At 46.2% G+C, this 27,309-nt stretch overlaps 1 protein-coding gene across 1 annotated transcript in view; it reads left to right on the top strand.

Moving 5' to 3' along the window:
- Positions 1-27,309, top strand: part of IRF6 (interferon regulatory factor 6) — a 126,408-nt gene that overhangs the window by 23,750 nt on the left and 75,349 nt on the right. The window contains exons 2-4 of the mRNA XM_069633292.1: positions 13,249-13,425; positions 15,799-16,006; positions 20,100-20,222. Coding sequence (XP_069489393.1) covers positions 13,252-13,425; positions 15,799-16,006; positions 20,100-20,222 — 505 coding nt within the window. The 5' untranslated portion in view covers positions 13,249-13,251. The remainder of the gene's footprint in view (positions 1-13,248; positions 13,426-15,798; positions 16,007-20,099; positions 20,223-27,309) is intronic.

Raw genomic sequence — 27,309 nt, 5'->3', positions numbered from 1 at the left:
ACAGGAATTGAGGAACTTACTGAAGAGGAGATTGTACAGGAACAATAAGGTCTTCAATTGTTTACTGAATATACTCTGGTACTGAATTTGTCGTAAATTATCTAGGAGTGAGTTTCAGGTTCAAGGGCTGTTGGGTGAAGATTTGGGGTAGTGCCCTTAGGGTGCACTACAACAATCTCAGCCTCCTGGCAGTAGGACCCAACCTTTGGTTTAAGTCTGAACTACACAGGATGGTAGTGTGGTAGAGCAGCCAGGCTTATCTCAAGAGGGGTCAATGTGAGCTGTAAAGTGATTACACAAAGATTCACATTGACAAGTATTTAAACAAACACTGAAACTCAAGGTTTCTTAATAAAACAATTATTTATTTATTTACCGTCAGTTGATTAAACCTTCTTTAGAAGGGAGCAATATAATAGCAACACACAAATACCTTCAAAACAAACACTCTTAGTTCCTAAATCAGCAAGCGGCCATTTGGGATGCCACAGAGACACTTTCTACACTCTTAGGTGACATTAATAGTTGGGACACTGTGATATATTACTGTTGGCATTTAGAATAGCACTGAGATGTGTTAAAGAAAAGGTTATTAGAACAAACCAGAGATCACAATTATTCTTAAGCAGGCAATTCCTTTTCAACCCTCCCCAACCTCAGAGGGGAGAAGAGTCTTTCAGTGAAACAGGCTAGGCCAAAGTCAATCGGCAAATCTATGTAGCTGGGGACCATCTGCACTGCAACGGGACGGTTACCGACAGCAACCAGCAATCTTCAAACAAGTGGCAATTCAGTGTTTCAGCTCCTCGCGTCTACTGCAAACAACGCCACCGTGGGTTTTGGCTGTCGAGATGGGCTTTCGTTGCATCTGGGGTGCAGCACTCTATTAAGGTGGATCGGGCTTGGTCAGTCCTGCTTTCTGGGTGTCCGGAGGATCTTCCTGGAACTCTTGGCCAACTTAAAAGCAACGCACACAATCTGGTCTTCCTCTCCCCCTGGCGTTTTGGGTTCCAGCAGCAACTCTGTGGTAATTCAACCAGCTCCGAGAAGGATGTCCAAGTGGCTTAGTTTGGAGTTGATTGGTCCCACCAACTCAAAGGGAGAACTCGTCCTTGCAGGGGCTTCTCTGTCGATACAAAGGAGTTTCAGCACAGCAGCAGGGCTTCACCGGGCAAACCAATGGTTCGGGAGTTGCAGCAGGCGTCCTCAAGTTCTTCTTCGGATTCCTTTGTCCAGTGGTCAACTCTGCCTTCCACGCCAAAAAGCCTCACCTTTTTATGCAGGTTTCTTCCATTCATTCCAGCCTGGCTGTCAATCGCCCAGCAGGGAGGCTGTCCTTGCCGGACAGCCAGCCAGCCAATCACCTAGGAGTGCATTCTTGACTCCTACGTGACTAAGCACAGGGAGTTTCGGGCACCTCCTTCACTTCCTGCCCCCGCCAGACGCCCTGGAGCCAGAGGCGGGCTTCACTCGTGAATCCCGCCAAAGACAAAACAAAGGCACCAAACCTGGTTTGGTGCGCAGAGTGAATCTCAAGAAGGACCTTTCCACAAAGAAATGGTGAAAAAAGACCAGGCCATTTTTAATGGCACCCAAGGGTGCTTTAGTGCAGCTGCGAACGCAGCCCACGGTAAAGACACACCACAGTAGTAAAAAGTAAACCACTGCCACCAGCCATTCATCGAGGAAAGGGTAACATAAAAATGTTACATAAGAAGCTAGACAAAGGGGATACTATGTAACCCTCCAGCACCCTATTGTAAGATGGTGTGTGCTGGGTCTAGAAATTTAAAAGTGTAAGTAAAGTCAATTTTACTTTACTGCACTTGGAAACAGTAGTTATCCAACAGAAAGGTATTTAAACCCTTGGGGAAATCTGAAAGACTTCCCTGTGTCACTGCACTGAAGGTGCTGTATGACACAATGTAAAAAGATGCCTATGGAGTTTGTCAGACTCCAAAAACCAAAAGAAACTCAAGAGTCTCTCTCTCCAGGTTAAAAAAAAAGAGAAGATGTCCTAGAGTCCAGCGAAAGAGCTGGGGGTCTATAAGGTAGAGGGGAATTGGCACATTTCTGAGATTTCTCCCTAACAAAGGCCTATAAGGGAGAAATGCCTGTCGCCCCGTATAGAGGTTCTAGAGGAAGGAACCACCAACAAACCTTGTCCCGCAGATCGTAGCATGTGGTTAGGGCGATGGGTGGTAATCCTAGATGACACATAAGCTGGGGCCAAATCATGCACACACTTAAAAACCATACAAACGATCTAGAACACAATCTTTTGTTGCACCGGAAGCCGATGAAGGCTCCTTTTGAAAAGAACTAGCGGTTTTCCTGGGTAAATTGAAGATCAGTCAGACCGCCAAATTTTGAGCTACCTGCAGTTTCTGAAGCTGATATTTAGGAATGCCCGTCCAAGGGGCATTACAGTAATCTATCCTGCCATTAATTAATGTTCCGACCACTATTGGTCCATCTTTCTCCAAGATAAGAGGCAGCAATAGTTTTAGTAGTTTGAACTGAAAATAAACTGACTTCACAATCTAATTAACATGAAGATTGCAGCTCAGACTAGACTGCCAAATGCAGCCTAGATTTTTGACTTTCTGAGTGTATTTGGTTGGAGCCCTAAATAAGGTTGGGCAGGGGACAGTTTATAGAACGTTTGCCACTTTAATCTTTGAGCCAAAAACAATGATCTCTGTTTTTAGCTGATTGAGTTTTTTGTTCTCTAAAATCCAATTTTGGATTTTATGGGCTCAAGACATTTGTTCCAGTGCCTCCAATGGATTTTTTAGCCTAACATAAATCTGATTTTTTTTTTAATTTATTTTTTTGGATTGTTTTTTATTTAATTTAGATCATTACAAACTTTAAAACAATTTTCCACCAATTATTTCATTCCATAAGAGTAGATAAAATGGGGAAAACAAGGATTTATCCCTTTTTCAGAGTTTACACAGGTTGCAAATTTCTTGGCTCAATATTTTTGTTCATCTCATCTAGTTCGGGGTAAGCAATTCGTTTTGTTCCATTATTTTGATTTTCAGTTTTTATCGAAGTTTCCTTCTTTAGCATTTAATGTAATTTTTTTCGAGGAAGAAAATTACTGCAAAGTTTATCTGTTCCCTCTCTCATCACTCTCCACCATTCTTCTGCATTTAGATGTGGTCTTTCACGAATCACCCTTCCGAGGTATACCGGTCTTACATCTCTTAGATCATGGCAATCCAGGAGCTTCAGGGTTTTGCTCGACTTCTCGCAGAATCTACAGTTTTCATCAACTAACATTTATTCATGACTTCTTTTGTTTTGAATAGATGTATGCAGAACTTCATAAAAGTGTTCCTCTTGTTCTTACATGGGAACAAATCCAAGTAGTTTGGTGTCGTATTCCTAGCTCTAGCTTCTGAGGGAAACAAGATCATACATCTGTGTTTTCTTCTTTGTTCGTACGTTTCACACCTATCTATGTCCAGCAGTTTTTTTTCTTTACGTGATTCCGGTTTTGAATCAAGGTTTCTGTGTTTTCGTTTAGTTGAGGCCGGGTTTATTCACACCTAAGCTTCCATACAGCAATTGTTGAATCTGGTTTTTCCCTTTTTGAGGAGCGCAGAATTTTGAATTGGGCCAAGTTGTCAGCGCCTTTCACTTTCCAGTACAACACACGGATGTTCCAAATCACCCTTGCATTAATCGAGTTTAATCCCAATTCATAACACGTACAGGCAATCGGGGTACCACTTGGCAGGTGCAATATTTTACTCCAAAAGAAGTTTTCGCACCATGACCCTGTCCAATAATGACACCCTATCATGGCTTCACAACCAAATGTCAATGATGGTATCACCTTCATTTTTTAAAATTCCAGGATTGGTTTTAGTGAGAATTTACCCCACTTTAGTGTTTATAGCTGCACCCTGGGCAGCAAGCATCTTGTATTTCCTTTTTATTTTGTGGACCATCGGGTCATCCGTTATATGTGAGCTAAATTGGACTCCCAGATATTGAATCTAATTAGAGGTTTTTATCTGATCCTTACCAATTGTCCATCTGTAGTTCCGTTTCTTGATGCTTTTTGATTCTCGCATATTCTGTTGAACCATTATCTCAGTTTTAGCTGTGTTAATTACTAGCCCATTTCTTTCTGTGTAATGTTTCAGGGCAGACAATTTCCACTGTAATCCAATTGGTGTGGTATCAAGCAGCACAATATCGTCTGCGTATAGGATGTAATTCAATGGTTCCCCGTTGATCATTGGTGGAAAGGATCTCACATTCTCTATTTAGGGACCTACATCTGATCTGGATCTGATTTTCATCAGCTTAAAAATATCAAAGATCGAATTGTAGATGATATCAAGCAATGGGCAAATGTACACGTTAAATAACAGTGGCAACAGAAAAGAGCCATGAAGAACGCAACAAGTACAAAGCTTTCTTGTATGGACAGGCACAGACCAGCTGCCCCCTCTCGTGCCTGATATGCAAATTAGTAGTGTCCGAGAACTACTAGAAACATGGGAGTTGTAGTTTTACTCCTATGTCTACGGTTCAATAGGAAATAAGCCAGCTCTAGCTCGTCTCGCTCTGACCTACTCAATAATAATTTTAGCAGTCAAGAGTTGCACACTTTAAATAGACAGAGATAATAAGTATTGCTAAAAACGAAATATAGCATAGCAGGCTGAAAAAGTAGGCTTTAGAGGGTTGCCAAAACTATTGTGGGAGGTAACGATCAATTCACACTCTACCAGCTATCAACCATCAATTTTGCTAAAGTTACCCTGCATGGGATGGTATACCAAGATGCGCCATATCTTGTTACCATCAATTTTAATGCTCCACACAAATAAAATAGTGATATTTAATGCAATTTTCTATCACCCAAAAGGTTATAGTTTTATGAGAGAGACCGACGTACTTACCTGTAACTATTGTTCTCCAGCATGGGTCTGGCTGGATTCACATGCTCATGAATATTCCCGTTGTCAGTACTCTGGGGTCATACTGCTTCGATCAATGACTGTCCTCTTCCTAAGCCCCTCCTGTGGCTGCCATTTTCAGATTTGGTAATCACGTAAAGTGGCAGTATGACCAGGAAGAGCCGCAGAGGGTTCAGAGGGAGGGTTTGCGTGTGAATCCATGCCAGTCCCATGATGGAGAGCAATAGTTACAGGTATGCAACTTAAACCATCTCCAGCATGGGGTCTGGCATGGATTCACATGCTCGGGAATAACAAATGCATAGCAGTACAACATTACACAACCACTCGAGGTGTCAAGGCTCAACAGAAGCAATAACTCTTACCTCTGGAACAGACTCACTCAAGCAAACAGGTTGCGTAGTACTGCTTGGCCGACTCTGGACTCCTCCCTGGAATCACTGTCCATGCAGTAGAACTTCATAAAGGTGTGTGTGGACCTCCACTTAGCAGCCCTGCAGAGGTTCAGCAGGGGCACACCAGATGGGAACGCTGTCGTCGCAGCGATCGCTCTGGTGGAGTGGGCTCTTGGACGGCCGGGCAGCAGTCGGTTCACCAACCGACGGCGGTGCACGATGCAGCCGGAGAGCCCCCTTGAAATGGAAGCCTTGGATAAGTCCTTCCCATGGTTCACAAGACCAAAGTTCACGAACAGCTGTGAAGTCTTCGGAAACCGCCTTTGTGCATGTCACGTGCAACTTCAGGGCATGAGCAACGTCCAGAGAGTGTAAGGCCCATTCAGCTGGTGATGAAGGCTTTGGGGAAAAAAAACAGGTAACACCAAAGGCCCGTTGAGGTGGAATTCTGACTGAACCTTTGGCATGAAAGAGGGGTGCGTACGCAGCACCACCCTTGATTTGTGGAAAATCAGGTATGGTTGTTTGCAGGATATGGCCTGGATCTCACCTATCCTCCTGACAGAGGTGATGGCCACAAGGAAAGCTCTTTTCCACAAGAAGAACTTGAAGGGCCTGATGCATAGGCTCAAAGGGAGCCCTCGTGAGCCTCGTCGGAACACTGTTGAATCCCCATGCCGGGGCAGGAACCTTCACTGACAGGAAATATAGAAAAAGTCTGTTCCAAGTCGATGAGACCAAAGTGAAGATCTTCCTGGAGACCTGGTGTAGCGAGAGATGGCTGCCAGATGTACCTTGATAGAGGTGTGCGCCAGTCCGGCCTTGGCCAAGGATAGCAAGTATGGAAGGACCTGCAGGGCCGTCGCCCTCAGATGGGTAATCTTCGGAGACTGGCACCACGTAGTGAAACGCTTCCACTTGTGACCATAGCACTTTAAAGTTGACGACGCCCTGACTTTGACGAGGACCTCAATGCAGTCCGCAGGCAAAACGCATATCCTCCAAACTCTAGGGCTGCAGGAGCCAACCCCTCAGGTTAGTGATGAAGGATTGTGCCTCCTCCTCTGTGAGAAGATACATAACCATGCTTGACCGGAGGCGACGCTGACAGGCTGAGAAGGTTGGATACCAAATTTGCCTCGGCCACGAGTATCATCTTGCATGTTGTAAGGAACTCATGGTGGCAACAGTAAAGACAGACACAAGTGATCACAGTTCAAGGGTGTTTATTAAACTGTATAAATGGGTGAGGAAAAAAAATGCCTAATCTAAACCTAATCTAATATGGGAGCAAGCTACGACCATCAAATAAGGCAGTCCCAGTGGCACCTTGTCAACTAAAAGGAGCCTATACTCAAAAAAAGAATTGTTAATCCTTAACACTAAGTTACAAAATAGTGTGAGATAATGTTCACCAGAAAATAAGAAGTGTTCACAAAATGATAAGTCACTATGGTATATCTGGGGTCTCCCTCCCCCATGTTTTTTAGCACGGGACAAGGTGGGACTCTCGAGCACTGCACACTCCTGGGCTTCTTAAGCACAATTTTACAGTTCGGTTCTAAATTATCAGGGCCTTCTGTGGCCAAATCCTCTTAACGCCAAGTCTCTTGCCTCAGAGGGCCTGATGTGCTATAAACAACAAACAAAAAGTTCCTTTCAGAAATGTTCCCGTCTGGTGATTTCCCTTCACCCGTGGATCCCCACCCCCCAACCGTGCTCCAATCCTTTTTTGTAATGTTGGCTTTCCTCAGTCAGGTTGACATTTGCCAGTTTCACACAGTTCGTTTATTCATAATACCTTGTGGGATTCACTTCACTTCCCTTAGCTTTTTCTAGCCCCGAGTCAGTGTTTCTCTTAAGCCCCCAGTCAGGCTACTCCACATTTATCATTCGTACAGCATTTCCCTCAGCTGGGCGCACACGCCTGTTTCACAATGTCAAACTTTGGTAATGGGTTAAGGACTTTTGATTGTTCAAGGGAATTTAGCTCGACCCTTGTATGACGCCCTTCACCCTGTTCCGGCCTTTCATGCGACTTTATATTGTTCACAAGAAAGGAGGACCAGTCAGAGTCTTTCGAATAGATGCCCATGTGTCGCTGGACCACTCTGCAGCCGGTCTTTCCCTGGCCATTACTTTCACGCAAGTTCTTTGTTCATAACAAGTTGCTGTTTGCAACCTTTGCTCAACACCGTCCAGTTTACTATTGGTTCTCCCTCCGACTCACCGGCTGTGCTGACCGCCATGGCGTTTCTTGTCTCAGGAGTCAAGGATGGTACCACGGTAGCAAACTCGCCTCCCCGCTTTGGGCTATCGGTGCGGGAGGGTGCTCAGTACCATTGACATCTGTTAGACCACACGTCAGCTGTAGTTCCTGGTCTTATGATTCCTTTCACGGAGGCTTCGCAGGTTTGGGTCGAAAAGGGCAAGGGCTCCTTGTTATCCTTTCTGTTCTCACCGGCTTTCTTCTCTGTTTGAACTGCCGTCTAGAATAGCTGCCTCCTTGAGTGTTTGTCCTTGCTCAAAATGTGCTCTCGTGCTCTGACTTTTATCTGTGTGGGGAAGGGAAAGGGCCGTCAAGTGTGTGTAGTTATTTTCAATTGCCGGACCCTTGTTGGAACACATCAGGTAAACGGTTCTGGTGTTAGTCCATTGTCTTTCACGGTGTAAGAAAGTGTTTGTGTTGGAAAGGGGGCTGGTAGAGCTTCTAAGTATCCTACGGGGTAGGATGGGGAAAAGATGTTATAAGGAAGGGGGTACCATACCTCACCCATCGGTGTCCCACTTTCAATCCACAAAGACCACTCCCACCCCCACCTCAATCCAGGTGATCCTCCCCCACTGTTCCACCCCCAGATACTGGAGCCAATAGGGATGGCTGTGTCCTGGCCACCTGGATGACAGATCTCGGGGGACTAGCGGGTGAGATACCTTCAGGTTTCTCACAATGGACACTGTCTGAGTATGTTGATGACTCGTAGCAGGAGAGAGAACGGGGAACGTATACAGGAATAGCCCTTAGCAAAGGAAGGAGAACGTGTCCCCCAGGTGCCTCGGCTGGTGGAACCTGCTCGCAAACTTCAGGCACTTTGCCGCTGTTGCAAAAAGATCTATCTGGGGCCTGCCCCACTTGACGAACAGGCGGTCCACCTGATCCTGATGAAGCTCCCGCTTGTGGCAGGAGTGCAATTTCCTGCTGAGGGAGTCTGTAATAGTTTTCTCGACTGCCACCAGGTGGAGAGGGGCGAGGAAAACATCCCCAGTTCGACGGCCCAGCGCCACAAGTCCTCGCTTCCATGGAGAGCACCGGGAATCGAGTGCCCCATGCTTCCTGATCTAAAACATGGTGGTGGTGCTGTCCATGAAGATCCTCACCACCTTGCTTTTTGGAGATGGGAGGAACGACTTGAGTGCCCAGAACACTACCTGTAGCTCCAGAATTTTGATATGAAGATCCTTCTCCTCGGGCAGCCACATGCCTCTGGCGTGCAGACAACCGGTGTGCGCTCCCCATCCCTCTAGGGAGGCATCTGTGGTGACCGTCTCCTGGTATGGCAGGCTCTGAAATCCTGTGCCTTGGGCGATGTTGGACCGAACGCCCCACCATACTATTGCCCGACGGAACTCATTGTTGAGAGAGCTTGTCTGTGAAGCTTCCGGACACCTGTATCCAGCAGCCGTCCACAAATTCCTGAAGGTGTGGCATTTGCAACCTGCAAAGCCGGGCGAGGTAGATGCAGGATGACATCATACCCAGTAATGACTTAATGGCACGCACCTTGGCCGTCTTTGTCGATGACGGCCGTTGCACCTGCCCCAGAATGGCTGCTATTCTCTCCTCCGAGGGTCATGCCAGGCAATACACCGTATTGAGTTTGGCGCTTAGGAATAGCGCATTCTGTGATGGCGTCAAGTGGGACTTTGGATAGTTGACAGAGAATTCCAGATCTGTTAATAGCCAGACGGTCGCATCCGTTTGTCTGCTGGCCACCTTCCGCAATCACCCAGTCATTCAGGTACTGGTATATGTTTATGCCCTATAGACATAGGTGGGCTGCCGCTGGTGCCAAGCATTTTGCGAACACTCTGGGGGGGGTTGACTTCAAGCCAAAGGGTAGGGCCAGGAACTGGTAGTGCTGTCCCTGCACCACAAAACATAGAAGCTTTCACTGTTTCTTGTGAATGGGGACTGGAAGTAGGCATCCTCCAGTTCCAAAGACTTTCCAGTTAGCCGAGTATGTGTTGCAACGTGACTATCCTGAATTTTTGGGACTTAAGGTATTTGTTCAGACGTCATAGGTACAGGATGGGCCTCAAGCCCCCCGTCGTCTTTTTGACCAGAAAGTATCCGGAATAGACTCTGGAGCCCCTGAGTCACTGGGGGAACTAGCTCTATCACTCCTTTTCGCAGAATGGGCCACAGCTCTTTCAGGAGCTGAGGGATGTGCTGCTCCTGACTGGTAACCGGAGGGATCCCCGGACAACTGAGTTGAAACTCCAGGGTGTGTCCTTGGGCGAGAGCATCCAGCACCCATCTGTCGGTGATGATCTTTCTCCACTTGCTGATGAACTTAAGTCAGCCAGCCTCCCACCGGGTTGCACGAGTGGGGGCCTGACGTCCTGGCCAGTTCAGGCCTGTTTCGGTGCTGGCATCCTGCTCTGCGGGCGGCAGCAACACTGTCCACAGCTCCCGTAGACTTTGGGACAGCCTCTGTAGGCTTCCTGGGTTGTGGATCTGGAAGGCTGACGGTACAATGTGGAGAAGCCTTCCAAAGACCTGCTGCTGTGGTGCTGCTGGAGGGTGCCCAGTGAGAGGGTCATCTCTGTATTCGCTTTGATGGCCTGGAGGAACTCATTGATGGCTTTTTCCAAATAGTTCTCTCCGTCGAAGGGCATGTCCAGCACCTTCGTTTGGACCTCCTGGCAGAAATGTGTGGCCTTCATCCAGCCTTGGCGACGCAGGCAGACACTGTTCTCCATTTGCCAGGACCCTGTGTCGACGACGTCCAATGCCACTGTGATGGCATGATCAGACGCTACCTCCCTTTCCTGGAAGAGAGCAAATGCCTCCATCTTCCGATCGTCGGGGACAAACTCCAGAATAGGCCCCACCTTGTACCAGAACTCCCTGTCATACCTGGCTAGGATTGCCCATGCGTTTGCCACTTTGCTAGTGGACACTGCGATTTAAATCGCCTTCTTTCACATGGCGTCCACCCTCTTCCCCCTCGCTGTCTGGAGGGACCGAAGACAATGAGTTGGCCGACCGTTTCCTTGCGAACACCGAATCCGGCGATGGCTGCAACCTCAGGCACATGGGTGCGGAGTTCGTCACCCAACACTACTTCTCAGCCTATCCCATTTGGCTGGAGTCGTACAAGGGTTTTTCATGAGGGCCATGCCCGTTTTCCCAAACGTCGTCCAGAAGGTGCACTTCCATAACAGTCTTCGTATTGGCCTTGCGCCTCTGGTACAAGAAGCCTTGGTTTTCTCGGGCACTAGCAGGGATAGCTCAGAGGCTCTGGAGATCACGGAGTGGAGCGATGCCACCTCATCTGGTGGGGGACACCCTATGTGTAGCATCCAAATTTGGAGATTCGCCATCCGCTACGACGATATCCCTGTCGTTGTGGCTGTATTCATCCCTGTACCCGTGTCTGCTGGGGGAGAAGGGAACCGACGAGGTGGGGGAGGTTGAAATGGGGGCATCGGATGACACTTCCTCTTCTTCAGAGGCTGATTGTGGACCTGGGGGATCACAGGTGCCAAAGCCATCCTCCTCTGGATCTCTGACATCAAGGTGTGCAGGGTCAACAGAATATTCAAGGAAAGATTCCTCAGCTGAGAAGGCGGAACAGGAAAACTAGGCCCTGTGCCGTTGCCGTCATCGTCATCCTCTTCATCGTTCTTGACGACTGTGTGTAAGGACTCCTGGTCTTCGTCATCTGTGTGCGAGACCTCCATGGCTTGGGTGAAAGCCTGTGGGGGCGACTTTGGGGCCTCCTCGCCCTCCCTGAGGGTCTTGAACCGGGGCCTGAGCCGGTTTCCCCCCATTCTGGCATGCCAGCAGACTTTGCCAAAGTCGCACCTTGGGGGTAGAGACACCCTCTGAGCTGTGGTGGCTACCTTCGCAGGATCAGCGGCCTTAGCTGTCGTGGCAGTTGGTGGCAGTAGCAATCAACGCTGATAAGTTCCTGCCCTGTGCCGGTTGGGCTGTTTAGCTTTCTTCTCCTCTGTCCGCGGCTTCTCTGATTTTTCACATATTTTAGCCAGGGTAGATGATTTCCTCTTTGAAGAGGAGCTTGATGGCCAGCTGGCAATGAAGGCGGAAGGTGATGTCGATTTCGCCCTATCCACCTTGGGACCTGCTTCCGCAGTGAACCCGGTGGACTCTGACTGGTGGCTCTTGGCCTTATCTTGGGCCCCACGGATGAGGCGCCCTCAATGGACTTGGAAGACTGCTTCTCGGACTGGCTGGTCCTGGGTAAGCCATGGCCCTGCTGGGAGCACGGGTTGGAGGCCTTGGCGTTAAGCCACGCCCCAGTCTACTGTGCCTGTCCTTCATCTTCTTGGAGAACCCGAGGCATATCTTGCACTTCACTTCCTTGTGGTTCCGGGTGCAGGCAGTAGAGGCATTGCAGGTGCTCGTCCTCCACAAACACATTCCGTAGCCCGCATTTGGTGCAGGCCTGAAGAGGAACCTTCCCTCTTCCTTGTTCTCCTCCGTCATTGTCAGAGGGCGCCAAGTAGGCCCGATGGCCTTCTAGAATCTTCGACGATCTTTGCCCTTGAGGGGCGCTGAACTTCATGCACAACGGGTCCCCGCTGTCAGCAGGAGAAGCAAAGAGCACACAGGCTTCTTTGAAACAAATGTAACTTTTTTCCGTCAAAAACACGAAAAAACATGCAAATAGCTCGGAAAGCAAACTCAAGGACTCCCAAAACTGAAGCGTGCGGTATAAATCTGAAGATGGCTGCTAGAGGAGGGGCTTAGGGAGAGACTGTTATTGGATGGGGGCAGTATGGCCCAGGGGACAGTGATTGGTTCAAAGGAGACATACAGTTTTGAAGTGAAAGTTGTTTTTCCTTTTATCGAGGATTCCCAGCCTTATGACAGGGAATATTTATGAGCATGTGAATCCATGCCAGACTCCATTCTGGAGAAAAATGGTTTCATACCTGGTCTTCTGCCTCCAACCGGACGCAATCTTGAAGCTGTTGTGCCACTTTCCTGGGTCGTAATATGTTGGCTAGTTCTTGTCTGGGTGATGGTTCTTGCCGTCCCAGTTCCACTTGCCGTAGCCTATCGTGGTCCATCTGCTTCGTTTGGCACAAATAAAATTGTATTTGCACCTAATGTTAAAGCAAATTGGGTAAGTTGCTTCAGTAGGTTACACAGTCACCTATTAGTTCAAACTACAAAGCACAAAGCTTGTGTCCTCATTGAAGCAAGGCACACCTTGTTGTTTCAGTCCATTTTGTCAGATGACGTGACAATTGGCGATTTTGCACTAGTTCCATGCCTCCTGCAATTGTGCATGTAATATTTGATCTTGAAGGCTCGAAAGTTAAATTGCAGAAATCTCATTGAAGACATTTTTCTAAATGATTTAACTATTGTAACTTTTCTGGTGTAAAGAAAGGAAAACTTGTCTTGTAAATGGATAAGCCGGCACCCTCTAGGTTTGTGTGCTCCGGTTCTGCTGAAAGGCTTTAGAGAGATTAACTTTCCACATTTGCTGTCACTCAAACACCTTAAATTACACTTGCTAACAAAGGTTTTTAGAGGACCGTTTTAAAGGTGAGCGTCTACAGGTTTTTCTTGTTCAATGCGGTTTTTGCCATCTTTTATAGGTTGGGGTCCTGAAATTCTTAAACTTCCAATGTTGACTATTTTTTTGCAGGCAATGGCATTGCACCCACGCCGGGTTCGACTGAAGCCATGGCTGGTGGCACAAGTGGATAGCGGGATGTACCCAGGGCTCGTCTGGCTCAACAGGGAAGCAAAAAGGTTTCAGATCCCATGGAAACATGCCACGAGGCACAGCCCACAGCATGAGGAAGAGAACACCATCTTCAAGGTAGGCTTGCAGAAAGAGGCAGCAAGTGTTAGTTGGCAAAGTCTTTGTTGGCATGTGCCCTGTAATTCTGTAAGTATTTTGACATGAACTTTCAATCCTTCTCCTGTGAAACTGGAGTTAGGAAAAAATAATTGCCCAAGAAAAATAAACGTGATCCATTGCGTAATTAACCTAATTGTGTTCACCTGATCCATTGTGTTGTCCCCAATAATGTTCATGGGGACATCTTACAAGGTAATGTTCAATCATTTTCTGGCTCGCATAGACCAATCTTAACTTTGACCAATTAACAGTTTATTTCTTTTGCATCAATGTCTACATTAAACAATGCATTCTCAAGTCCACCTTTCTGAAACACACCAGCTTCTGTCATTCACGATCTATTCATAACGGTTTGTGCCATAAATGCATGTGTGGTATTGTTAGCAATTATCCTATAGTAGTATCCATCTTTAAGGCATTTTGTAGTGTGCCCTTAACATTCTTGGTGTAGCTTTTATGTATAATTTGGTATTGTACTTGTTATGGCACACTGATCTACAACTCCAAAAAACTATTAAATGTTCAGTATGACCCACAGTTCGTGCGTAGTAGGCATTTTTAATAAATAACCAGAAGTGTAGTGTCAAAGGATGGTGGGTGCATGCAATGGTTTGACTCGGCCATCATTTGAGGATTGAGTTACTCGTCATACATGTTCAAGACATTCATGGATGTATCTTTATTGTTACTGCTGCTTTGGCCTTAGACAAGATTTTACACTCCCCCAAAAAGGGAGGTATTATGTAATTGGTTGATTGTCGGTGGCCTAGTGCGGATGAAGGGGTCTCCAACAGATGCTCCTTGTGGTAAAATATAAAGATTCTATTCTCAGAAGGTGTTTCACTAGTCAGCAGCTTTTAAATTGGGGGTGGTGGGGGATGGGAGAAGACTGATTCACGATGAGCAACGTCAACTTGCAATGCTCTCAAACAACCCAACATGTTTCAGCCCACACATTGCGGGTAGTTGTGTGAGGGTATAGATGGATGTTAAGAAAGCATTTACATGAAGAAGTTTACGAGTTTATGGCCTGTCTCATCTGGACTTGTATTTACCCACAAGGACCTTCTGTTTTACCCATTTACTTTAGGCATTCTTTTTCTTTCCTTTTGAGTCGAGTATTCATTCACCTTTTGGGGGAACTTGTCAAATGTATCCAACTTGGACTACATCTAGATAAGCAGCACATACACCCAAAGTCTCCGGCTATTGTGGGACATTTTAACTAGTGTCCTTTAGCGGCATCCTTTGAGTAGAGACGAGTGGTATCTTAAGGAGGTGGCCTTCACTGCATAATTAAGCAATATAACTCGAGTGCGGGGGGGTAATGCCCCCCTGAAGGGTTCTATTGCCCTTAGTACACCGGCACATTGTACCAGGGGACTAATGGTGTATTTTTCTTAAGTTGAGAAATGCTGTGTTAAATAGAGGATAAATTACGAAAAGAAATGGCCACCATGGATCGGGGAGAGGTTAACTTCACGTAGTCCCTTCTCACTTTCCATGGCACCCATTAGCGAGTTGAAGACGTGCCAGGAGCACAACTGTTCCCGCGCCGACGAAGGACAAGGCAGTGCAAGCTAAGTGGGGAGGGTAAATAAGTTGGAACGAGGGGGGTGTAGGGAGAATGGGATGCAGGGGAGCGCACTTGTCTGATACCTAGCGAGGGAAGATGGCAGCTTCTTGCTTGGAGCGGGGTCTATACCGTGTGGTTAAGACCCTGTTCGGAGCCTCCTTATTGGCTGGGAGGCTGCCACCCCTCCCCCCACACTTTCACTAGGTACCAATATGGTACACAACTTTGGCTAAGAGAATGAAGATTGGGATAGGGGATGCTTTGTACGCTGGTCCTAAGTGACCCCTTTCCGTTTTTATAAAGGCTTCGTTCCCTGATTCCCGAAATGTGCTAGGTTACTAACTGCATCAAGTTAACCATGTAATGCCTCCTTTGTTTCGGGAATATAAAACAAAGTCCCACTTAAATGCTGCAACAACCATCACATCATGTTCCTTTGTAAATTGACTTCATGCCAAAGTAAGAGTATGCAGTAGCCTTGTGGCCCCTCTTGTGTTTAGGTATGGATACAGGGGGCATGGTTATGGCCAGGTCTTCGACCTTTAGCTCGCTAGATGTTTTCCACTACGATTCCCGTGATCCTTTCCCATTGACTATGGCTGGCGGGAGTTGTAGTTCAAAATATATGGAGAGCCAAAAGATAGTGGGTTAGCTATAGATTTGTGCAGATCTGATAATGGGGGTAGTTTGAGAACACTGTATTTTCTGATGTGGCATGGGATAGTACGCGGTATAATGCTTTATAATTTGTCTAGGCGTGGGCCGTGGAGACCGGGAAATATCAGGAAGGTGTGGATGAACCAGATCCAGCAAAGTGGAAAGCGCAGCTGCGGTGCGCACTCAATAAGAGTCGGGAGTTCAAGCTGATGTACGACGGCACGAAGGAAGTGCCCATGAACCCTATAAAAATGTACGAAGTCTGTGATATCCCGCAGTCCCAGGGAGGAGCCATCAGTAACCCAGGTGAGTGCCCTTACCGGCCCTACAGTTTGCTAACCTGTGGGTAATGAATCTGTGAGCAGTTTGTGGCTGTGTACACCTTTTGACGATTCTATGCCTCTGTTTAATGTCAAATGTATTTTAAATAGTGCACTCTACTTTGGGTCAAACAATGTCTAAATCTTACCAAATGTTAAGGGATGGTGGTGGTTGGACACAAGTTGTCTGAATTCAAATGTATCTTTAGATATAGTCTTAACTACTTCTCATGTGTTTACCCTGCGGAAAGGATGGCCTTGCAGCTAAGGCACACATTGGGGTTTCAACATTTGTGAGATTTTTCTTGCATGGGCAATTCTCAAAGTGCTAGATATTGTTTACATTTGCACATGTACCAGACTCTAGTTTAGGCATTATTTTGCGCCTGTATGCTGGTATTGTATTCTACTTGTCATTTGTATAGCACATTTTACCATTATTATGGTCTCAATGCGCAGGTGGTGGGAACGCCCTCTGGAACAGAAGTTCAGAGTGCTGGAGGTCACGGAGTAAGAATAGAATGCATGTGTGCATTTGGCCCAATAAGGCTTACCAGGACTGGCCAGGCTGCCCATGAGCAACCCATGAGGTTGGGCATGTGGATGAGTGCTGAGAGGAGTCAGGAGGTGGCGCAAGTGCTGAAACTCGCTGCACGTTCAGCGAGCCCAAATTTGTCATAGTTCTTCACTGCATACTAATGTTAGAGTTGGTGGGCAGAACGTTATGACCAGCACGACGGAATTTTGTCATAGTCGTTGCTGTATTCTGATGTGTGCGGGTAGCCATGCCTGCGGCCAGCGTCTACCGCAGTGGTGCGTTATACGTACCTAGCAGATTTGGTGCTGATTTACTGTGTGCGCAACCGATCAGGTAGTGGCTTCCATTGTTGATTCTTGCGGCTACGCTAAAACGGTCAGCGACAGCAACAGTTTGTGCTCGGCTTTTGCAGGCACCTCAAAGGCAGCACACGTGACCTGCATCTGAATGTGGCATTTATCTCCGTGCCACGCTGTTTGACCTTAGTAATTTCCAAGCCGATACCGCAGTTGCAACCCAGAATCTAATTACAAATGGGGACTTGGCAACTGTTATGGCATTCTTATGTAGCGATTCACGACGGATTTCTTCTGCTTCTAAGATTATAATTCTAGAAGCAGTATCATTTAATTTAAGGGAATAAAATGTATTGGTTAGGAACAATTAAAGACTGAGTCGGCCCTGTATGGACTTGATCCTGTGAACACAGTTTGCATGAGTTGGAGGCGAGTGCTTAGCATGGTGTGCTGTCCTACCTACTTGCTTTGGGGCATCTTGCAACGAGGATACCGCATAGGCATGCAATCTCCCACTGCATTTCTTTGTTGTTTTACTGTTCACCAGTTTTATTTTGCATGTGCATCAGTCTGCATGCAATGACAGTGCGTGTACAGTCTGCCTTTTAAGGACTGTAGTGGTCTCTTTTCTGGTATTCCGTTAAAAAAGAGAGAATATATTTACAGCACGTGGATGCTCAGGCGGTCAGAAGGGACCTGTATCCATCCCCACACTCTTCCCCAATCGCACGTATAGTTGTGCCTGTACATTTGGCTCCTCTTGCTGCAACCTCGTACAGGTGAGAATTGCATGTCGGGGAGAAAGCCTTGCCATTACACTACAGCACGTGCATGCAGCCTTTCTCATATTGGCCAGTGTGCTAGAAAATACCAATATGTCATTTGTCTCCTGCATTCCCATCCGGGTAATTTCATGTGGTTTTATGCTGTCTTCTTTCCATATATATTTCACGAGGTTTTGCCTCACCTCTTTGTGTGAGTGCAGTGTGTTAAGTGATAGGGAAACGATCACACGAATTTCTGAGATGGCACTGAACATGAAACCACACACACTATGTGCCAGGGTACAGTGTGCCGTGGAACAGGGACCAACTTCAACCAGTGGTAGGTGGGGTGAATATTGTGGACCGGTTCAGCAGATGTCAGTCGAGTCTATGTGGATATCCAGGGCCTGTACACCCTTCACCCTCTCCTACACACCCTCTGGCTTACCTACTGTTGCTGGTGAGATGATGGATGTCAGACTGATGGTCTGAGAGACCTGGGGGGGGGGGGGCGAGCGGGTGTGGGGGACAGCTTGTGAGTAGGGTGTGTGTATTTTGTTGGTAGGAGTTCAGCTGCGACTGCATGTCCCACAGAGCTACTGCCAGGATTGCCAGAAGTTGTCTCGTGACCAGAAAAACCTTTGCAGCTCTAACTATGATGCAGTATTTAGACTGAGAGAAATCGATGCTTCAACGTATGTGTGTACCTCTAATTGGTAGTTGATTCAATAGATGACCTCTTACAGGGTCTTAAAGGTTCTGGCGTGGCTTGCTTGGATGATTTGTGCCTCCTGTGTGACTCTCCACTAGTGTTTGTACCTATTATTTTTTTTTTATTTGAAAAGATTTTATTAAGCATAATTTTTAAAACGTAAACTGCCATTAACAACATTGGCATGGCTGCATCAACAAACGAGGACATAGACCTCGCTGATTAGCCAAGCACAAGGGTAAATTTGGGAGGAGCTGAGGAATTTGCCATCATGCTACAATTGATTGTATTATCCGCACACATAATGGGTGTGGAAAAAGTGCATTTGTGAGCAGTGAAATTACAACTTGATAGTGCAGACAAAGTATATGTGGCCCAATGAGGTGCTGAGATTAAAACAAAAAAGTGCATGACATAAATATGCCTGTTTTTTTCCCCTGCTACTTGCACAATAAAAAATGACGCCTCAAATGTCTTTTCTTTGACCTAGTAGTTCATTGTGTAAACTGGAGATCTGTTTTGCTCTTTGCTTCCCATATTTGGGGGAAAAAGACCCTCCACATTGTGCGTTCCATGTAATTCCTGGACCAATACATAGATGGATGTGCGCTGGGAAGGCCCTGCTCCACGCATGCAGTGACATGATTCTGGTGTAAAGTCCAACCCAGTGGTCGAACTGTACGAAAAGAAGTAGTGGATTCCCTGCTGGCCTGCCACCACACTACCAAACACCATGACTTCACCCCCTCCCACACACAATCCAACCACAAACAAACGCACCTGCTATTTAAGGGAATGTTCAGTGCAGTGCACTGTAGTGTAAGCTTCAACTTCTTCCTACACTTTTATTTTAAAACTAAACCATTCCAGAACGGTTTCTTTTTCAAATAAAGTATAGGAGCACCGCTCCCGCCCACTTCGACCTCTGGTCCAACCTCTTGTTCAAGGTATCTTTGAGTACTTAACAGCATTTAGCAAGAACGGCTTTTCTTGATGGGTTTGGTCGTTCAGTGCTTATTTTGAGGACCTCTGCGTATTTTTGTTCTAATTAAAGTTATTTTGATGTCCCATGAGTAGGAGAACATTACTTCTTTATCAACCAGTGTTGCTGGAGTGTAACATTTCACTAAGTGAACACAGGTTGCCCATGTCCTCTTAGGCAGCGGCGCACTGGAAACTAGGTGACCCAGTAAACCGGTTTTCAAAGTGGCCCAATACTATAATGTGCGTGAGAATGTACTCAGCAAGACTAACCCTAGTGTTTTTAAAGAACATTTGTCCCTGTATAAAGATTAAAAAGTCGTTCAACTTAACACTGACTTGGATGATTTGAAAAGAGTGAGTAGTAATATATTGGAAGCTTTGTAACAAATCATTTACTTACGGGGGATGTTGGGGCGGAGGTGAGATGGAAGGAAGGGAGTGTGTTGACAGAGTGAGAGAGGGGGGGGGGTAATGGGAGTAGAAAACCAGGGTACCCAAACAAGTGGCCCATGTTAACGGTCACACCAGGAAATCGCCCGAGCTCCCTGTAGGTCAGTCGACCACTGCTCATAGGACTAGCCATACTGGCGCTCCAGCTTGATATGATGATGTATCCAAGTGTCTCTTTGTAGCAAGAGTACTGAGTGCATGCAGAAGCGAAGAAAGTTTATTTTGCTCGCCGTCTATCCCGGAAAGTCTGCATAATGCCCCGTCAGGCTACACTTGACATGCAAGTCCTTCTCATCCCGGTGGCTGACTATGTTTTAAATGCCTTTTACCTGCAGGCTCTACAGGATCTGCTCCATGGGACGAAAAAGATGACTTTGAGGATGACGAGGAAGAGGAGTTGAACCAGTCCCAGCATCATGCCCATATACAGGAAGCCTTTCCATATCTGAACATCAACGGTTAGTGAGTACAACCATGCTTACTTGCTCTTTGATCTGCTGCTTGTACCTTTCTATGCTGTTTGAATTGGGTCACCTCAGAAATTTATTTGGAAGGAAGGTAAGTGTGTTTAGTCATTAGACCATGAAGATGGCATACTTGGGTGTCTTAAAGACTACATCTACATGGTATCTTCCTTCTGCAACAGCTCAGCTGCCTCCAGAAACCAAGCCCAGGGCTACGTGGAGGTGAGTATTTTTTATGTGGGACTCTGCAGCCAATTGTTTGGGAAGTGGGTGGGGGGGCAAAGCTACATATAAGGTGTCACTGTTTTTAGATTAGGCATGTTTTGTACATTTACTTTTGTCAATTTGGAACATGTCCGTCAATTGGAAGCAAGTATGTAGTGGCGTTCTTCATACAAAGTGTCATTGCTATAGCATGTGCACAATGGAGAGTGCGCTGGATGATGACTGGGGTAAGTTAGGACATGGATGTGGGACAATGAGTACATACATGGAATCCTGAATGGGCGAAAACAAAGAGTCCTATATATAGCAAATGTTTGGGGAATTTGCGGCAATGCTGTGGGGCCTCCCTTCAGGGGAGGAGGTAGAGATGAAGGGCTTGAATGATGCTAGTGATTTTTTTTTTATGTCAGAGGGCATGGAGTACTAGTGAAGGGTGGGGTACGACGGGGAGGGAGAATGAGCAGAAGTGTGTGCATGCACAAAGGGGGTCCGGAATGCAGAGATTGAGGAGGGCTTTGGAACAGAGTGTGAGGTTTTCTGTAGCAGGTGATCGACTTGGCGAGATTTATAACAGAGATTTGCCATAACCCCTTCGGGCCAGAGTGTTATTTCTTTCCTACTTGGGTAGTACTAGTGATCCACTCAAGCTCAACGGGATATCCAAGTGGCAATCGTGACTAAGCTCTTGTGCAGTACACACTTAATTCCAGGTAAGAGAATGTCCACTGTGAAGGCATCATGAAGTAGAACCAGACAACAGAATAAAGTTTGGGCTACAAACTTTTATTTAAGAAAAAGAAAAGGGTCGGAAAAAAGTCCTAAGTTGCCCTATGCTAAGGTGGGATTCCCCTACCTAGCTGAAACCAATGATAGTCTGTGTCAGGAAGTCAAAAGCACATGTCTGTCGTTGTCCAAAACCTATACTTGCCCTTGCATCTAATTGTATACAGTGTGTAGGGATGTCTGTATCAAATGAGAAGTGTTCAAATAAAGGTTCAGAGCTTCTTCCCTTCCTCAGGATTCAAGATGGTTCACGTTACAAAAAGAGGGGTTACCTTCGCCAAGCTCTCAAGTCTTTCAATCTTCCAAAATAGCACAATTCCTTCGGATACTTCCCAGCTCTTCTGGCTTCGCTGCCTTTCATCGATTTCACCAATATTAAAGAGTTCAGTTCCCTAATTTCAGATTATACAAGGTTTCCTTCATATTCCATCACAGGTTTATTATGGCTGAGTTAAGTGGCTTTTCCTTAGGTGGATGTACTCTGTCTAGGTGCAGTTGTCAGACCACACGGTCCTCCGATTACAGGTCACAAACCCGACACACCTTACTTGCTGCTTCTTCACAGGCACACTGCCACTGCTTCAGCTTCACTGTGGTACTTGACTTATTCTGATTTCACATCCTCTGTATGCTTTACTTGTTTTGCCACCATTCACTTGTTGCACTTTCAAACCCTTTCTTGGGCTTTTGCCATTGCTTATTCTTTCTTACAAAGTTATTTCTTTATGGCGCTTGCCTATGCTTGTTCTCTCTGGTTATGCAGTTCCTTTTTATCAGGTAATTGTACCAAACTGCGTTCCATCCAATTGGGGTTCAATCACACTTGCTTTCTTTTGGATCAGTATTCAAAAAGGTTTCATTTCGTTCAAATCTGTCATATTGAATAAACCAACAACAAATTCCCAGTTTAGTCGCCTGCTGGGAACTGATACCCTGCTCACAGGCATATTCAAATATTAGTTTGCCTGGCCCTCTCTTGGTCTTGTCATTTTCATCTCTTTTACATTTCGGTATTTAGGTCAGTCTTGACCGGCATTCATATCGCCCACATGATCCATCGCTTACTCGTGAGCAACCCGACCTGCATCATCCACATGGTTCACACCTCATCGTCCCGCAGTCATTCTGGCTTGTCTGACTAATCGGATATGTTGTCACCAGTTGCTGTTCTCCACGGTGGCAGGCTTGCTGTGGCTGTTGCTGCTCCCGGCTCTATGCCCCTCTCCTCCAGAATCTCTGCCACCTCAGTGGTACGGAGAGGAAGTCTGACTTCAGGAGGTATGCAGACCAGCTCTGCTACCAGCGGACTTCCGAGTGCTCCCGCCACATGAGCTTCCGCTGCAACGACTCTGCAGCTTGTAGGCGCTTCAGTCACATGTCTCCCTCGCTTCAACTCCAGCTTCTCTTGCTAGCGTTCCAGAGGCGATCTCCTTCGTCTCACTTGAGCGGGCCATCTATACCGCTCCCTTGGCCTCCAGTCTAGGAAATGTTCATTCACTACATAACTGTCTTAGTATTCGGCATACCTCTTCCTTGTCCCAGTAACAGACTGGTGTGTACTGGGAAATGGTTTACTGGAAAAATAGGGAAGGGACTGGTAATACCCTAAAAGGCCTGGGTGATATTTCACTCCTTATCAAAGTGAAATGGGGGGGGAACCATGCCTCATCCAAGGTTACCTCATCCCCACCCATAAGTCTCCTCCACCCAGGTCATACTCCCTCACATATCTACCCCCACGGTCAGGATTCAATAGAAACAGCCTTTCTTTGGTCCCCTGGGAGGAGGATATATTGTGGGAAAGAGGTGAGGATGCCCTCAGATTCCTCGCACCACACACGTATTTGTTTTTTTACTAAAAACAGAAAATCTGTTAGTTTGTTCCTTATACAATTCCACACCGTTCCACCAATCTGCACCACATTTTGCATAGTTACCCGTTGGGACCCTCCAGGCATTAATGGCTGCATCGATTTGTACACACCACATCTTTCCCTGGATTTCAGCCCCATCACACATGAGATGGACGAAGCTCATAAGCGTCTCAACGCAAGGAACACATCTTAAAGGCTCAAACCATGTTTCAGGGCACTAGGGCTCACCGTTTCTGAGATATTTGCACTGTGCCTGGGTGAGGCGACATGTGGGGAGAGCACACAGAAGGTTTCAGTATGCTGCAGCACACCAGCTCTCCCCCCCCCCCCCCCCCCCTCTGCTCCGGGGCATGTAGGCAGCTACGTGCACCCATTCTCAGTGCAGTTTACCTCAGAAAGCAAAGCACATTAAGCGACTCAGAATATCGACCTACAGGATCATTGATTTTCAACAGTTGATGAGTGTTATCATGTCTGTCTACAGTACCCGTGCGGAGTACGGGTACTTTTTGCTATTCTATATATGAGGAAAGGCCAAAGAGATAAAGCAATACACTTGCAGGTAATTATTACCTCTGTAAAACTGAAGATACCACAGTCAACTTTCGTCCCACCTAGAAAGAACAAGGCAGTAACGCATAAGTAAAGGCTTTTCTACCCAGTCTGGCAAGTTCAAGTAGAGGCCACGGGTTTGCAGTAGTGCAAAAAGGGGCAGTCTTTTGCAGAAAAGAGTTCCCTTTTGTGGAAGTGCCCCAAGGAGCAGTAATTGGGAGTACTGTTGGATGCAAATCCCTAAGAGTTTCTTGGAGATGAAGAAGTGGTCCGGTGATGAAGGCCAGACTCGCTGACAGTAGCAGAGAGTAATGAGAGCAGTACTCTGGAACCAATGAATGAGTTCTGCCGCAGTCGGTTTCCTGATGCGATTGCTGACTAAATTTGTTCAGTGACCGCAAATGGTCGATTTCACACCATAGAGAGGAGCCAGCAGAGGAAGATGGACAGGAGAAACATGTTTTCAGGTGGGTCTGCAGGAGTCGAGGCAGCCTAGTCCTCTGGAGCTTTAGCCTCAGGGGAGATGATACCACAGCTCTTACCTGATGACCCCATGGACCATACTTAACAGTATCTATTCCATTCAGAAGACCATAATCTAGTCCTAAATGGAGGATTGGATGAATGTTGGCATATATACCGGATGAAGATTATCGGTTCGGCACACTGAATCGTTGGACTCTTGGCAGCGAAGGGGCATCCACTTCTTGGTCACATGATGCACTTGCGGTCTTGAGCATCCTGGAGCTGAGGGCTTTGAGCAGGAGCTGTTTCATTTGTCCCCACTGAATTTGGGAGATGGAACCCTGCTGTGGGTCTAGAAAGGCAGGGCTTCAGGTTTTTTGATTATTCAGAGCATCAAAGGATGCTTGTGCAGAGCTTCAGTCCTTCCTCGATCAACAGGCCTTCCAGTGGTAGGTTTCAGAGTTCCCGGGGGCTACCGGAAGTTGCTCATGTGTTCCGTTTCACTGTGCCTTTGTCCGCCCCCTGAAAAGCTGCATACTTAGCCGTATTTCTCTCTAAAAACAGGCTAGTAATCACAACAAAAAAAAACGGAGTAAATTGCGAGCATGTCTTTGACATTTTACGCCTCCGTTGCTCAGTCACATTTTTTAGAACTCATAAGGGGAAGCACCTTGCAACACGAGGGCCTCTGATGCAATTCTGCCAGGTATGAGGATGTCCTGTATGCAAAGTTCTTCTTTCGATTTATGGGACCCCATATCTACAAAGAATGTTTCGATTACAAGACAAATGTCTACTATTTAAGATTAAAGTGTGGTTTTACTTGCTTAAAAATACACCAGTCAGGGATGTGAACTGCTTTTACTCCCAACTACCCAAAATATGGAGAAATCCACATATTTAGCTGAAGTCCAGACTATGCTATATGCCATCCCCTTTCAGAGGCACCACCTTTCCATTAAATGCCACGATTCTTCTTACAAGGCGAGTTTGTCTCTCTGCATTTTTCTTCTCCACTGTGCCTAGCCAGTCACGTGGACCTCTTCGGTAAACGCGTGGGTTCTTTGGAACATGCACAGAGACTACGTTCACGTTGGTAGCTAGAGAATGGTGGTACATTTTGGGAACCCTTCACGATTTGTCCAAACTAGTGTGATGGGATATCAAAGAAGCTCCCTTTCTATGAAAGCCGTTGATGGCTCCTAGCTCTATGAAGTGAAATGGTGATGGTTTGTAGTGGGCCGAGAAGATTCTTCATGCAGTATGTCCTTTCAAATGTTTTACTGCACAGTTTGTTGACACAACCTACCTATTAAGTTCAAAGTCCAATTCCCTGAAGCGGGAGCTGAAGAAGTGAAGTGAAACCTGTTGGAGAAGTTCTGTTTCACATGTGATATTTCAGTAATAAAGCTTTCAATTTCAGTTTGTGCGGATAGATTACCATCACCTTGAGTACGATTTCGATTTTTCTTTTTCTAAGCCTGGTTTCCCGCTACTGCAGTGCACAAAGAGATGATTACAGGGCTTATAAAGTTTCAAAACGGTCAGTGTTGCATTCACTGAGTGCGTTTGTGTCTGTGATTGCAAAAACTGCAGACACATTCCAAAGGTATTCCATTGCTTGAAAGGAGGTGGTGCAAACATTTCCATCTTCTATTCTTTGCATTTCTAAATGATTATCTCTGGCCCCTTTACTTGAACAAACATTCCTGACAGGCTGCCTTTCCCAGACAACAGACTGTTGCAAATTAGAGCATGTCAGAGGACACAAACTGTTTATTTTTATGTTTATTATTTTTATTATTTGTAATGCGCACCTAACCCGTGGGTAGCAAGGCGCAAAAGCGACAAGAGGATTGTATAGCGTAGGTTTCAGAACACACAATAGATGCAATCCAGCTGGGTTACGTTGCTGGAGGCATCAAAACATTAGAACCGGTGCATCAAAATATAATTAAAGGGAAATATACATAGTTTACAGGTTGTAAATATATCTAAGCATAGAAGATGAGCGGATATACAATTTATACAGAATTTACGGAATTTATAGTATAACGCTGCAAAGGAAGTGCATTAGATGTCTTGTTCCTTGATCCATAGGATGGTATTGGGTCTGAATTGTGGGTAGGGAAGGTCTTCCCTGAGGGATGGTGGTAGGGAGTTACAAAATTGTGCTGCTTTGATAGGAAAGCTGTTCCCTCCAGACATAGTACGTTTGAATCTTGGCACTAGGAGGAGGTTTGAGTTGGCCTTTCTAGAGGGGCGGCAGGAAACCAGTCTGGTGAATCTCGTTGTCAAGTATTGACGTGTAGCTTGGTGGAGGCATTTGTGAGTCAGGGAGACAGATTTAAGGAAAATGTTGTCTTTAGTAGAAAGCCAGTTGACCGATCTTCTAGTCTGAGATATGGGCTTTCTTCGGGAGGCTTAGGGCTGCTCTTAGGGCATTATTTTGTAAAGTTTTAATTTTATTCATGATGTATTTGTTGCTGCCTACATAGAGAGCGTTGCAATAATCCAGCTTGGACAGGATCAGTGGTCTAGCTAAAGTGATGCAATTATTCGGTGAAAGGAATGGTTTGGCTGCTCTTATAAGTTTACATGTATAAAATGTGGCAGAAGCCATAGCATTAACTTGTTTTTTTAAGGTAAGTGTGGAGTCTAAATGGAAGCCAAGGGTTTTAACCTCCTTGGGTACAGCGATCTTATTATTGTCAATTACAAAGGAAGAGTAGTTTTGGCCTAGTTTATTAAGGTTAGGTGAGGTGCCTAGGATAAGGGAGTTCTGTTTTGTCATCATTCAGGCATAGACAATGAGAGGCCATCCATGCATGGGTGATGAGGTACACTCCATTTACAAAGGCCAAATCCTTGTCATAATCCCCGTCAACGGGATGAGGATCTGGGTATCAGCATAGTTAGTGTAGGTGATACCCAGGCCATCTAGATCATCGAAAAGGGGCTTTGTGAAAATATTGTACAGGGTAGGGGAGACACAGGAGCCCTGTGGCACACCACAGGTAATGGGCGTAGGGTCAGCAGCTGCTAATGGGTGGGAAAAAACCCACATAGTACGGTTGTTGAGGAAGGACTGAATCCATTCAGTTGCCTCTTGGGAGAAGTGGGCTACCGACTGTAGGTGGGTGCAAAGGATCTCATGATTAACCAGATCAAATGCAGCTGAG

This window comes from Ambystoma mexicanum, chromosome 13, assembly GCF_040938575.1.
Source record: "Ambystoma mexicanum isolate Mex_15411 chromosome 13, UKY_AmexF1_1, whole genome shotgun sequence".
Classification (NCBI taxonomy): Eukaryota; Metazoa; Chordata; class Amphibia; order Caudata; family Ambystomatidae; genus Ambystoma; species Ambystoma mexicanum.
Note: the sequence above shows the minus strand (reverse complement) of the source record. Positions and strands in the feature narration are given on the sequence as shown.